General features: G+C 52.3%; 1 protein-coding gene across 7 annotated transcripts in view; it reads left to right on the top strand.

Annotated features, from left to right (window-relative positions):
* GOLGA1 (golgin A1) overlaps positions 1–15,068 on the top strand; it is a 189,929-nt gene that overhangs the window by 81,431 nt on the left and 93,430 nt on the right. For 5 of the 7 annotated variants that reach the window (XM_075324139.1, XM_075324135.1, XM_075324134.1 and 2 more), the window contains one exon: positions 9,399–9,494. The exons of the other annotated variants lie outside the window; for them this stretch is intronic. In XM_075324139.1, coding sequence (XP_075180254.1) covers positions 9,399–9,494 — 96 coding nt within the window. The remainder of the gene's footprint in view (positions 1–9,398; positions 9,495–15,068) is intronic. 7 annotated transcript variants of the gene reach the window in all.

The following is a 15,068-nucleotide window of genomic DNA, read 5'->3' as shown; positions in this document are numbered from 1 at the left end:
AATTCTCTTCCAGCCCTCCAAACAGATTTTCTTTGTCGCTCTATTGGGAGACCCAGACAATTGGGTGTATAGCTACTGCCTCCGGAGGCCACACAAAGTATTACACTTAAAAGTGTAAGGCCCCTCCCCTACTGCCTATACACCCCCCGTGGGATCACGGGCTCCTCAGTTTTCATGCTTTGTGCGAAGGAGGCACACATGCACGCATAGCTCCACTGTTTAGTCAGCAGCAGCTGCTGACTTTGTCGGATGGAAGAAAAGAGGGCCCATACTAGGGCCCCCAGCATGCTCCCTTCTCACCCCACTTTTGTTGGCGGTGTTTGTTAAGGTTGAGGTACCCATTGCGGGTACGGAGGCTGGAGCCGACATGCTGCTTTCCTTCCCCATCCCCTTAGGGCTCTGGGTGAAGTGGGATCCTATCGGTCTCCAAGCACAGGAGACCGTGCTCCGTCCACAGCCCCTGGGAATCTGCTGGACATGGAGCTGAGTATCGTCAGGGACAGGGCCCTGCTACATTAAGGTACTCTGGGTCCCCGTACAGATCGCGCACACACACCAGCATTGCTGGGTGTGTTAGTGCGCCGGGGACAGCAGCGCGGCGCGCTGGTGCTTTACTCACTGCAGCTTTGCTGAGTGAGTTTTCTGTATTAGGAACTGCCGCGCCGGCCGCGGCTGGCGGTTTTTTACACTGCGGCGCGGCTGGGACGTGTGGTGCGCCGGGGAACTTCCGCGCTGGCCGTGCTTATACGACGGCCGCGCTTATAAATCGAGTCCCCGGCTTTTGCGGCCTAGTTCCGTTTCGTTCCCGCCCCCAGGCCTGCCAGTCAGGGGAAGGGCGGGACGCTGGTCAGAACGTCAGCGCTGAGGGCTGGAGTCTGCTTAGCATACTCCAACCCCCCTCACTAGGCACAGTGGGACGCTAGTTTCCCGCACTTTGTCTGGGGCACGCCCACGGCCCGCCCCTCTTCACAGGACGCCGGCAGCCATTCCTGTTTGCAGTCTGAGTGGAGAAGGGACACGAGCTCTGGGAGACCCAGGCACGGGATTCTGGCGGTCACACACCCGCTTTTCAGCGGGCGGTAAGCAGCCCTCGAGGGCTCACCCCACTAGTGCCGCAGTGTTCATTTGTACTTTATGCTTGCATGCTATACATTGCATTGTACGGTCGCTATTCTTGGCTATATACCCTCCTAGATTGCTAGACAACAGCATGTCGTCCGCAAAAAGCAAAGGGGCCAAGACACAGGCTTTCTATGCTACTTGTACCGCATGTAAGGCTGTTCTACCGGCAGGTGCCACTGACCCCCATTGTGTGCAATGTTCGGCCCCTGTAGCACTTGCTCAGTCGGGGCCTCTGCTAGAGGTGGCCCAAGGAGAACCACCTGTGAACACTGTCCAGGTGACAGGGACGGAGTTTGCAGTTTTTGCTGATAAACTGTCGGTGACTATGTCTAAAATCCTTGAGACTTTGCAGTCCAGACCGGTAACTCAGACCATGGGCACTGTTGATTCAAGGCTCCCTGGTTCCCCTCTTTTGGAACACATCCGTGCTCCGGGGGGGTCCCATGCATCCCGGGGTGATGGCTCTGACACGGACGACAGTCCCAGACAGCCTAAGCGAGCTCGCTATGAGCGACCCTCGACTTCATCACACTGGTCAGGGTCCCAGCAGGAAGGCTCTCTGTTTGATGAGACAGAGGTTGCTGATCAGGATTCTGATCCTGAGACCGCTCTCAATCTGGATACACCTGATGGGGACGCAATGGTGAATGATCTCATAGCGTCCATCAATAAAATGTTGGATATTTCTCCCACAGCTTTTCCAGTGGAGGAGTCAGCTTCACAGCAGGAGAAATTCCATTTCAGGTATCCTAAGCGTAAATTGAGTACTTTTCTGGACCACTCTGACTTTAGAGAGTCAGTCCAGAAACACCACGCTTATCCAGATAAGCGTTTCTCCAAACGTCTTAAGGATACACGTTATCCCTTTCCCCCTGACGTGGTCAAAGGCTGGACCCAGTGTCCAAAGGTGGATCCCCCAATCTCCAGGCTTGCGGCTAGATCCATAGTTGCAGTGGAAGATGGGGCTTCACTTAAAGATGCCACTGACAGACAGATGGAGCTCTGGTTGAAATCCATCTATGAAGCTATCGGCGCGTCGTTTGCTCCAGCATTCGCAGCCGTATGGGCACTCCAAGCTATTGCAGCTGGTTTGGCGCAGATTGACACTGTCACACGTACATCTGTTCCGCAAGTAGCGTCCTTAACCTCTCAAATGTCTGCATTTGCGTCTTACGCTATTAATGCTGTCCTGGACTCTACAAGCCGTATGGCAGTGGCGTCCGCCAACTCCGTGGTTTTACGCAGAGCATTGTGGTTAAGGGAATGGAAGGCAGATTCTGCTTCCAAGAAGTGCTTAACCAGTTTGCCTTTTTCTGGTGACAGACTGTTTGGTGAGAGATTGGATGAAATCATTAAACAGTCCAAGGGTAAGGATTCATCCTTACCTCAGCCCAGACCAAATAAACCCCAACAGAGGAAGGGACAGTCGAGGTTTCGCTCCTTTCGAGGCTCGGGCAGGTCCCAATTCTCCTCGTCCAAAAGGACTCAAAAGGATCAGAGGAGCTCAGATTCTTGGCGGGCCCAGTCACGCCCAAAGAAAGCAGCCGGAGGAACCGCTACCAAAGCGGCTTCCTCATGACTTTCGGCCTCCTCTCTCCGCATCCTCGGTCGGTGGCAGGCTCTCCCGCTTTGGCGACATTTGGCTGCCACATGTCAAGGACCGTTGGGTGAGAGACATTCTGTCTCACGGGTACAGGATAGAGTTCAGTTCTCGTCCTCCAACTCGATTCTTCAGAACTTCTCCGCCTCCCGGCCGAGCCAATGCTCTTCTGCAGGCGGTGTGCTCTTTAAAGGCAGAAGGAGTGGTGATCCCTGTTCCTCTTCAGGAGCAAGGTCACGGTTTTTACTCCAACTTGTTTGTGGTGCCAAAAAAGGACGGGTCTTTCCGTCCTGTTCTGGACCTAAAACTGCTCAACAAGCATGTGAAAACCAGGCGGTTCCGGATGGAATCCCTCCGCTCCGTCATCGCCTCAATGTCTCAAGGAGATTTCCTAGCATCAATAGACATCAAAGATGCTTATCTCCACGTGCCGATTGCTCCAGAACACCAGCGTTTTCTACGCTTCGTTATAGGAGACGAACACCTTCAGTTCGTAGCCCTGCCTTTCGGTCTGGCGACAGCCCCAAGGGTCTTCACCAAGGTCATGGCAGCAGTAGTAGCAGTCCTGCACTCTCAGGGTCACTCTGTGATCCCTTACTTGGACGATCTACTTGTCAAGGCACCCTCTCAAGAGGCATGCCAACACAGCCTGAACGTTGCGCTGGAGACTCTCCAGAGTTTCGGGTGGATCATCAACTTTTCAAAGTCAAATCTGACCCCAACCCAATCGATAACATACCTTGGCATGGAGTTTCATACTCTATCAGCGATAGTGATGCTTCCGCTGGACAAACAGCGTTCACTACAGACAGGGGTGCAATCTCTCCTTCAGGGCCAGTCGCATCCCTTGAGACGCCTCATGCACTTCCTGGGGAAGATGGTAGCAGCAATGGAGGCAGTCCCTTTCGCGCAGTTTCATCTGCGTCCATTACAATGGGACATTCTCCGCCAATGGGACGGGAAGTCGAAGTCCCTGGACAGGAACGTCTCCTTTTCTCAGGCGGCCAAGGATTCTCTTCAGTGGTGGCTTCTTCCCACCTCATTGTCAATAGGAAAGTCTTTCCTACCCCCATCCTGGGCGGTGGTCACAACAGACGCGAGTCTATCAGGGTGGGGAGCAGTTTTTCTCCACCACAGGGCTCAAGGTACGTGGACTCAGCAAGAGTCCACCCTTCAGATCAATGTTCTGGAAATCAGAGCAGTGTATCTTGCCCTACAAGCCTTCCAGCAGTGGCTAGAAGGCAAGCAGATCCGAATTCAGTCGGACAACTCCACAGCGGTGGCATACATCAACCACCAAGGAGGGACACGCAGTCGGCAAGCCTTCCAGGAAGTCCGGCGGATTCTGACGTGGGTGGAAGACACGGCATCCACCATATCCGCAGTCCACATCCCGGGCGTAGAAAACTGGGAAGCGGACTTCCTCAGTTGCCAGGGTATGGACGCAGGGGAATGGTCTCTTCACCCGGACGTGTTTCAGGAAATTTGTCGCCGCTGGGGGAGGCCGGACGTCGACCTAATGGCGTCCCGGCACAACAACAAGGTCCCGGCCTTCATGGCACGGTCTCACGATCTCAGAGCTCTGGCGGCGGACGCCTTAGTTCAAGATTGGTCGCAGTTCCGGCTGCCTTATGTGTTCCCACCTCTGGCGCTGTTGCCCAGAGTGCTACGCAAGATCAGGTCCGACTGCCGCCGCGCCATCCTCGTCGCTCCAGACTGGCCAAGGAGGTCGTGGTACCCAGATCTGTGGCATCTCACGGTAGGACAACCGTGGGCAATACCAGATCGGCCAGACTTGCTGTCTCAAGGGCCGTTTTTCCATCAGAATTCTGCGGCCCTGAGCCTGACTGTGTGGCCATTGAGTCCTGGATCCTAGCGTCTTCAGGACTATCTCAAGAGGTCATTGCCACCATGAGACAGGCTAGGAAACTATCCTCTGCCAAGATCTACCACAGGACGTGGAAGATATTCTTAACTTGGTGCTCTGCTCAGGAAGTTTCTCCCTGGCCATTTGCTTTGCCTACCTTTCTTTCCTTCCTGCAATCCGGGTTGGAAAAAGGTCTGTCGCTCGGCTCCCTTAAGGGACAAGTCTCTGCGCTATCTGTATTTTTTCAGAAGCGCCTAGCACGACTTCCTCAGGTACGCACGTTCCTGCAAGGGGTTTGTCATATCGTCCCTCCTTACAAGCGGCCGTTAGAGCCCTGGGATCTGAACAGGGTTCTAATTGCTCTCCAGAAGCCGCCTTTCGAGCCTTTGAGGGATGTTTCCCTGTCTCGCCTTTCACAGAAAGTGGCCTTTCTAGTAGCGGTCACGTCTCTTCGGAGAGTGTCCGAGCTAGCAGCGCTGTCATGCAAATCTCCCTTCCTGGTGTTTCACCAGGACAAGGTGGTTCTGCGCCCGATTCCGGAGTTTCTCCCTAAGGTGGTATCCCCCTTTCATCTCAATCAGGATATCTCCTTACCTTCTTTGTGTCCTCGTCCAGTTCATCAATGTGAAAAGGATTTGCATTTGTTGGATCTGGTGAGAGCACTCAGAATCTACATTTCCCGCACGGCACCTCTGCGCCGCTCGGATGCACTCTTTGTCCTTGTCGCCGGCCAGCGTAAAGGGTTGCAGGCTTCCAAATCCACCCTGGCTCGGTGGATCAAGGAACCAATTCTTGAAAGCTACCGTTCTGCGGGGCTTCCGGTTCCATCAGGGCTGAAGGCCCATTCTACCAGAGCCGTGGGTGCGTCCTGGGCATTAAGGCACCAGGCTACGGCTCAGCAAGTGTGCCAGGCGGCTACCTGGTCGAGTCTGCACACTTTTACCAAGCATTATCAGGTGCATACCTATGCTTCGGCGGACGCCAGCCTAGGTAGACAAGTCCTTCAGGCGGCGATTGCTCACCTGTAGGAAAGGGCCGTTTTTATGGCCCTATCACGAGGTATTATTTTACCCACCCAGGGATTGCTTTTGGACATCCCAATTGTCTGGGTCTCCCAATAGAGCGACAAAGAAGAAGGGAATTTTGTTTACTTACCGTAAATTCCTTTTCTTCTAGCTCTAATTGGGAGACCCAGCACCCGCCCCTGTTTTTTTGTATACACGTGTTGTTCATGTTGAATGGTTTCAGTTCTCCGATATTCCTTCGGATTGAATGTGCTTAAACCAGTTTATTGGCTTTCCTCCTTCTTGCTTTTGCACTAAAACTGAGGAGCCCGTGATCCCACGGGGGGTGTATAGGCAGTAGGGGAGGGGCCTTACACTTTTAAGTGTAATACTTTGTGTGGCCTCCGGAGGCAGTAGCTATACACCCAATTGTCTGGGTCTCCCAATTAGAGCTAGAAGAAAAGGAATTTACGGTAAGTAAACAAAATTCCCTTCTTTTCTCTCCACTCCCCCCTGCTCCAAGGCCGCCGCCTTCTCGCAGGCCGTGGCGTCCTTGCAGGCAAACGGAGTGATTGTCCCAGTTCCCGCTCAGGAACGGTTCAGAGGTTTTTACTCAAATCTCTTCCTAGTTCCAAAAAAGGACGGTACCTTCCGGCCCATCCTGGATCTCAAGCTTCTCAACAAGCATGTCCGGGTGCGGCATTTTCGCATGGAGTCTCTGCGATCAGTCATTGCCTCTATGACCCAAGGGGAGTTCCTGGCGTCCATCGACATCAGAGATGCCTATCTACATGTGCCAATCGCAGTGTCACATCAGCGTTGGTTACGTTTTGCGATAGGAGAGGATAATTTCCAATTCGTGGCTCTCCCCTTCGGGTTAGCCACGGCCCCTCGGGTATTCACCAAGGTCATGGCGGCAGTGATTGCGGTCCTGCACCTCCAGGGGTTAGCAGTGCTTCCTTATCTGGACGACCTTCTGGTCAAGGGTACATCCAGCGCAGACTGTCAGCGGAGTGTTTCGCTCACTCTCGCCACCCTAGCCCAATTCGGGTGGATTGTCAATCTTCCCAAATCCACTCTGACTCCGACCCAGAGTCTCACGTACCTAGGGATGCAGTTCGAGACTTTGCCGGCACTTGTGAAGTTGCCCTTAGACAAACAGCTGTCACTCCGGTTGGCGGTGCGCTCTCTCCTGAGGCCCCGCCGTTATACCCTCAGGCGTGTCTGATGCAGGTGCTGGGTCAAATGGTGGCCTCCATGGAGGCGGTTCCCTTTGCCCAGTTCCATCTGCGTCCTCTGCAGCTGGACATTCTCCGCTGTTGGGACAAGCGGCCTTCCTCCTTACAGAGGTTAGTGGCTCGGTCGCCACGGACCAGGAGCTCTCTTCAGTGGTGGCTTCGACCCCTCTCCCTGTCCCAAGGGCGCTCCTTCCTGGCCCCGTCCTGGGTGATTCTCACCACGGATGCCAGCCTATCCGGCTGGGGAGCGGTACATCTCCACCACAGAGCACAGGGCACTTGGACTCCGTCCGAGTCAGCCCTTTCAATCAATGTGCTGGAAACCAGAGCTGTGCTTCTAGCTCTCCTAGCCTTTCACCACCTGTTGGCGGGCAGGCACATTCGAGTCCAGTCAGACAACGCGACAGCGGTTGCCTACATCAATCACCAAGGCAGGACACGCAGCCGCCTGGCAATGTTGGAGGTCCAACACATTCTTCAATGGGCGGAGGACTCCAAGTCCACCATATCCGCAGTCCACATCCCTGGCGTAGAAAACTGGGAGGCAGATTATCTCAGCCATCAATCCGTGGACGGTGGCGAGTGGTCCCTGCACCCGGCAGTGTTTCAGTCAATCTGCCGCAAGTGGGGCACTCAGGACGTGTACCTAATGGCATCCCGTCACAACAACAAGGTTCCGGTTTACGTGGCTCACTCCCACGATCCTCAGGCCTTCGCCGCGAACGCTCTGGTTCAAGACTGGTCCCAGTTTCGTCTATCCTACGTGTTTCCCCCTCTAGCTCTCTTGCCCAGAGTCCTGCGCAAGATCAGAATGGAGGGCCGTCGAGTCATCCTCATTGCACCGGACTGGCCCAGGCGAGCTTGGTATCCGGACCTGCTCCAACTGTCCGTGGAGATGCCGTGGCATCTTCCGGACCGTCCAGACCTGCTCTTGCAAGGTCCGTTTTTCCGCCCGAATTCTGCGGCACTCAAATTGACAGCGTGGCTCTTGAGTCCTGGATTTTGACGGCTTCTGGTATTCCTCCTGAAGTCATCTCCACTATGACTCAGGCCCGTAAGTCTTCCTCCGTCAAGATCTATCACAGGACTTGGAAAATTTTCCTGTCCTGGTGTCGCTGTTCCGGCCATTCTCCTTGGCCATTCTCGTTGCCGACCCTTCTGTCTTTTTTACAGTCCGGTCTGCAGCTAGGACTGTCCCTCAACTCTCTCAAGGGACAAGTCTCAGCTCTATCAGTGCTGTTCCAGCGGTGTCTCGCCCGGCTGGCTCAGGTCCGCAGCTTCATGCAAGGTGCGTCTCACATCATTCCGCCTTATCGGCGTTCCTTGGATCCCTGGGACCTTAACTTGGTCCTCACGGTATTGTCGTGGACAGAGTCTCCGGTTGTTCCGGTTCTTACTCGGTTCTACTTGTGGGTGGCTATTCTCCTTCAGCTTTTGCACTAAACTGGCTAGGACTGGCTACCAGGGGGTGTATAAGCTCAGAGGGAGGAGCTACACTTTTTAGTGTAGTACTTTGTGTGTCCTCCGGAGGCAGAAGCTAAACACCCATGGTCTGGGTCTCCCAATATGGAGCTATAAGAAAAAGAATTTACGGTAAGTAACAAAATTCTCTTTTTCTCTGTCACTTCATTGGGGGATACAGGAAACCATGTGCTGTGTCCCCCAATGAAGGCTCCGAGAGAGATTTTGCAGTGAGTACCCAAAATCTTTTTTTCGCTGTCACTTCATTGGGGGACACAGCACATGGTTTCTTGTGTCCCCCAATGTAGGCTCAGAGAAAAAGATTTTACGGTGAGTACACAAAAATCTTATTTTCCCCGGACTACACCCGGCTTCGAAGTGCGGTGATTTCTGATCATGCGCACCAAGCCTAAACCAGACATGGTACACATGACACTGAGAGATGAGCATTGAGTAGCATGTTGGTACGCCCCTGTGGCTAGTTGGGGGATATAACGCCCAGGGGACTAGTCCTTGTACTCATTAGCATATCATACAGGATCTTTAGAAATACTTTTTCTAAAGATCTCTATCTATGCTACCAGATACAGGGATTAGCAATATGCACCCAGAACTGATCATGGTTCTGGGTGCATATTGGACCTGACAGGTTCCCTTTAAATCATAGGGTAGAGCATTCATAAGCGTTGTGCTCCTATCACTGAGATAACTAAGCGGCTGCATAGTTTTCCCTAATTAATGCTGAGCAGGAGAGACTGAGCCGATGTTGCTGCCAGGTTCGGTAAAGCTTGTGTCCACCAAAGGGGTTTTAGAATGGATCTTTGGTGCACCGGCTGAAGAAACATAAAACTATCAAATGTAGATTACATTTAGCACAAGAAGCTCAGTCTCCCAAATAAAAGCCGATCCCCTTCATTTCCATTCTCTGTCAGTAGTAACGAGCAGACGAGCCCCAGACTTGTTTTCGCGTTCACCTCCCATGCTGTCCTCCTCTTAGTGATGATCACAAGATTGACTGTTCGTCTTCGGCTAGCTCCTATTGTTTGCTATGAGAACTCGTGATTTTGTTCTATTTACCGAAGACTTGCATCTTTGTTTTTCATCAGACAGCAAAACTGAACAGTAGGTTACAAGATACGCAGGACGTATTACAGCGGAAGGACATGGAGATAAACCGGTTTCGAGATGAAAGTTCCTTGAAGGTTAGCTGGTTTGCGCCACTTGCTGTGCCTTAGAAGGTTGTTTCTATTGGTTGACAAAACAAGGGGATCTTTATCAACCCAAAGATTGAAATATAACTATTTTATATAATAACAGTAAAAAGGACGCGGTCAGCAGGTTTTTGCTATCTAATTTGAGAACAGTATTATGCAGGGGCAGAAACTATGATTCCAGTGATGTCACTTACTAGGCTGTGTTTTGCGGTTTCAATAAAATCTGTGTTTTATCAGCAGAAGATTATCACTACAGGACTAGGTGTCTGTCTCCTAGTCCAATTACACCACCACCGGTGATTAGCAGCTTTCTGCCTATGCACAGTGTACATAGTAATACAAATACTATGGTCATGGTCATACACATTGAGCATGCTATTCTTCCAGAGCCCAGCATAAACTGGCGTGCCAGGCTTGGTTGCTTGCGTTTTGTACGAGGAGACGGGAATAAGCCTCTTCCAGACGTTTCTGTGCAGCTTATCCCCTGTGGGATCAACAGATTTGACCTGTTGAAATCCAACTTGCCAGAACCTTCTTTCTCTCATCAGGGCAAAGTCTAGACCAGGGGTCTCAAACTCGGCTGGGTGTATGGGCCGCACAGAGGAAAAAAAATAATTTGGGGGGCTGCATTCTTTGCAGGTCAAAGTGACATTTTTATTGGTACCATATATATATATATATATATTTAATTTTTTACACACCTTTTTGATCACTGATTTTGAACACTTGTCACTTGTTTATTATAACAAATGTGCACATTCTTTGTTTAAATATACTGTATATAAAAAAAAAAAATTTGATGGTAAAAAAAAAAGTCATGCCTTATTTTGAGTTGGGGTTTTTGTTTTTTACATTTTATCCCTTTCTTGTAACTGTTACAATTAGCACTATGTAGAAATTTTGGCCAACATTTTTTAGTTATGCTCCCCATCTTGTTGTAATGTGCCCATGCTTGTCCCCTTGTAGTATTGTGCCCCATCTACAGTAATGTGTTCATCCTTGTCCACATCTTATAGTAATGTTCCCCATCCTTGTCCCCTTGTAGCAATGTCCCTATCCTCTAGTACTGTCCCCATCATATAGTTGTCCCATTCTATAGTAATGTCCCCATCCTGTAGTTATGTCCCATCCAATAGTAATGTGCCTATCCTTGTCCCCATCCTGTAGTACTGTGCCCATCCTAGTCCCCATCCTATAGTAATGTCCCCTTCCTATAGTAATGTCCCCAGCCTTATCCCTATCCTATAGTAATATTTCCCATCATTGTCCCCTTGTAGTAATGTCCCTATCCTGTAATACTGTGCCCATCCTAGTCCCCATCCTATAGTAGTGTGCCCACCTTGTCCCCATCCTATAGTAATGTGCCCACCTTGTCCCCATCCTATAGTAATGCCCCCAGCCTTGTCCCCATTCTATAGTAATGTCCCCATCCAATAGTATTGTGCCCATCCTTGTAATGTCCCCATCCTTTAGTAATGTCCCCAGCCTTGTCCCCATCCTTTAGTCATGTGCCCATCCAATAGTAATGTGCCCACTTTGTCCCCATCCGATAGTAATGTGGTGGTGGCGGCTGAAGAGGGAGGGGGGGTTTGGGCGGGGATAGGGGCGCTATAACTTACCGATTGCTCCCATAAGCTTCCACAGACGCCAGAGTGAAGCTGAGGGGAGTGGTCTCCGGCCCCAGATCCACAGTGATTGGAGAGACCAGCCTTGTGACCTATCTCTCCAATCAGAGCTGGGGGCTGGTAAAACAGAGGTCACCCAGCTTCAGCCAATCAGGGCTATAGCTGCACTGATCAGGGCTGGATTTCAATGTTTCAGCCATTTTCAATGGCTAAACATTACAGTGGCTGTGATTGGCTGAGCGGCGTTCGTCAGCCAATCACAGCCTCCATAGATCTGGGGAGGAGACACCACCCCTCCTGAGATCCCCTCCTCCCCGAATCTAAGTTATTTGCAAATCGATCGCAGCCACCGGGGCCGCGATTTCGCCGTGACGTACAGGGTACGTCAAGGGTCCTTAAGTACCAGGGAGCTATGGTGTACCCAGTACGTCATAGATCGCTAAGGGGTTAATGTGCCGTCCTTCACACACACACACAAAAAAAAGCACTATTCTTATCTGTCCCATGTTCCCTCGGCTGCCTCATCTCTTTGTGCGGCCCCCAGGCCCGTGCCCCCCGTTCACTATCGCGGCCAGTGCAGGGGCCGCAGCCCCTGTCGGTGATTTACGTCAGATGAATGTTTGTTTATCGTTCCTTTGGGAGACCCAGACCATGGGTGTTTAGCTTCTGCCTCCGGAGGACACACAAAGTACTACACTAAAAAGTGTAGCTCCTCCCTCTGAGCTTATACACCCTCTGGTGAGCAGACCCAGCCAGTTTATCGCTTTGTGTTCAGGAGGCATACATCCACACATGCATTCTCATATGATTTTTCCCTTTTGGAATGAGTTTGAAGAACTGTGGGTCCACGTCTGGACCCCCGGCATGTCCCTTCTCACCCCACTGTGTCGGCGGTGTTGTTAAGGTTGATTTCCTAGGCTGGAGCCTTACATGCCGTGCTCCTTCACCATCCCTCCTGGGCTCTGGCTTGAAGTGGGAGCCAGCACGGTCTCCATGCCTGGCAGGAGACCGGTCTCCATCCGCAGCCCTTCAGGACCCTGCTGGACCGGAGCACTCATCCACAGGGACATGGCCCTGCGTCTCAGCAGCTAAGTACCTGAGACGTTTTTATTTGGGGGTCCCTGTGCTTTATTGTTGGGGGAGAGTGTGCTTATTGTATTTTCTGACATTTCCGGCGGGTTCTCTAGCTGTCGCCCGAGAACCGCGCCGATGGTGCTTGCGCGTCGGCCTCTCCGCTCAAATTTAGGCCCTGGCTTCGCCGGAGGCCTAGTTTCGTTTCACTGCCCTAGCATGTCACTCATGCAGAGGGACAGCGCGGCTCCTCCCAGCGGCCATTCTGCACAGGGGAGGGACACTCCCCACTGCTGTGCGTGTCTCCTCCCCTGTAGGTCTCTATGGCTCTCCAGATCCCGCTCTTTATGCAAGTCCCGCCCCCTCTCTTCGCTCCGGCGGCCATTTTCTCAGAGTTCTCTCAGCGTTGGTCTGCGTTCTGCATCCCTGTTGAGGTGCTGTGTTTGGGGGTCCGGGCTTCGGGATCTGGAGGGCACACAACACCGCTCTGCACAGCGCAGCGGTCTGGTAAGCCACAACCGGCTCTGGTTGTGGACCTCTGTATATACTCTCTGGGGTTCATTCTTTGGCAGAGCCCCCACTCCAGCAGCATGTCTCACACGAGGAGCAAGGCTCCAAAGCTTTACTCTGTATGCGCTGCATGTAAGCTCCTGCTGCCTGAACCGAGCACCTATCCACATTGTGATGCCCTTCTGGCCAAATCCGTATATGAAGCGGCGGGGGCCTCGTTTTCCCCGACTTTTGCAGCAGTGTGGGCTCTCAAAGCCATATCTGCTTCTCTAGAGGAGATGCATTTCCTCTCCAGGGAATCTATGCCCGAAATGGTTGCCTTGACTTCCCAAGCTTCAGCTTTTTCATCCTATGCCATGTCTGCCATGCTGGAGGCTTCTCACCGCACTGCGGTGGCTTCGGCTAATTCCCTCGCTATCCGCAGGATCTTGTGGCTTCGAGAGTGGAAGGCAGATGCTTCTTCTAAGAAGTACCTTGCTGGGCTCCCTTTTGCTGGGTCCCGGCTGTTCGGAGAACAGCTGGATGAAATTATTAAGGAAGCTACTGGCCGGAAGAGTACTTCCATGCCACAAACCAAAGCCAGGAAACCTGCCCAGGGTAGTAATCAGTCAAGGTTTCGCTCCTTTCGTTCCTCCAACTGGTCGTCCTCTAAGCCTTCGGCCTCGTCCACTAACTAAGCCAAGGACCAGAAATCCAACTGGCGCCCAAAAGCGCGTCCACAGAAGACGGCAGGAGGTGATTTTTTCTCTCAACCCCCCCCCTGCTCCAAGGCCGCCGCCTTCTCACAGGCCGTGGCATCCTTGCAGGCCAACGGAGTAATTGTACCGGTGCCCGCCCGGGAACGGTTCAGAGGTTTCTACTCAAATCTCTTCCTAGTCCCCAAAAAGAACGGTTCCTTCCGGCCCATCCTGGATCTCAAGCTTCTCAACAAGCATGTTCAGGTGCGGCACCTTCGCATGGAGTCTCTGCGATCAGTCATTGCCTCAATGACCCAAGGGGATTTCCTGGCGTCCATCGACATTAGAGACGCCTATCTGCATGTGCCAATTGCAGTCTCACACCAGCGTTGGTTACGGTTTGCAATCGGAGAAGATCATTTCCAATTTGTGGCTCTCCCCTTCGGGTTGGCCACAGCTCCTCGGGTATTCACCAAGATCATGGCTGCAGTGATTGCGGTTCTGCACCTACAGGGGTTGGCAGTGATCCCTTACCTGGACGACCTTCTAGTCAGGGCTTCATCCAGCGCAGACTGTCAGCGGAGTGTCTCGCTCACTCTCGCCACCCTAGCCCAATTCGAGTGGCTGGTCAATCTTCCCAAATCCACCCTGACTCTGACCCAGAGTCTCACGTACCTAGGGATGCAGTTCGAGACTTTGCCGGCACTTGTGATGTTGCCCTTAGTCAAACAGCAGTCCCTCCAACTGGCAGTGCGCTCTCTGCTGAGGCCCCGCCGTTATACCCTCAGGCGTCTGATGCAGGTGCTGGGTCAAATGGTGGCGTCAATGGAGTCGCCCATTTGTGAAGTTAGGTTCTGCCTACTTCTTAGTTTATTCTGCTTATTTCCCACCCAGGGACTGCTTTGGAACGTCCCATGGTCTGGGTCTCCCAAAGGAACGATAAAGAAAAAGAGAATTTTGTTTACTTACCGTAAATTCATTTTCTTATAGTTCCGTATTGGGAGACCCAGCACCCTCCCTGTTGCCTGTTGGCAATTTTTTCTTGTTCCGCGTGTTCTCACCGGCTGTTGTCGTGGACAGAGTCTCCGGTTGTTCCGGCTCTTGCTCTGTTCTACTTGTGGGTGGCTATTCTCCTTCAGCTTTTGCACTAAACTGGCTGGGTCTGCTCACCAGGGGGTGTATAAGCTCAGAGGGAGGAGCTACACTTTTTAGTGTAGTACTTTGTGTGTCCTCCGGAGGCAGAAGCTAAACACCGATGGTCTGGGTCTCCCAATACGGAACTATAAGAAAAAGAATTTACGGTAAGTAAACAAAATTCTCTTTTTTGCCGGCGCAGCGCCAGCAAAACATTCATCTGACATAAAGCACAGACAGGGGCTGCGGCCCCTGCACCGGCCATGATAGTGAACGGGGGCACGGGCCTGGGGGCCGCACAAAGCAGCCTGAGGGGCCGCATGCAGGCCGCGTGTTTGAGACCTCTGGTCTAGACCGTGATGTTTTATCTCCTGTGTGTCATGCTGTACAAAGGCTAGTAAGATGTAGTACAGTGTATTCCCCACTAGGTGGCAGCAGAGTAGTGAAGGAGAGACAAAGCAACACTGTAAGGGAAAGGCAGCTGAAGTACAGCAGAGTAACATCAGCAGGCAGTTAACAGGCAGACCACCAGGGGGCAATAGAGT

Source organism: Anomaloglossus baeobatrachus, chromosome 9 (assembly GCF_048569485.1).
Source record: "Anomaloglossus baeobatrachus isolate aAnoBae1 chromosome 9, aAnoBae1.hap1, whole genome shotgun sequence".
Taxonomy (NCBI): domain Eukaryota; kingdom Metazoa; phylum Chordata; class Amphibia; order Anura; family Aromobatidae; genus Anomaloglossus; species Anomaloglossus baeobatrachus.
The sequence above is the reverse complement of the archived record's forward strand: the minus strand, read 5'-3'. Positions and strand labels throughout refer to the sequence as shown.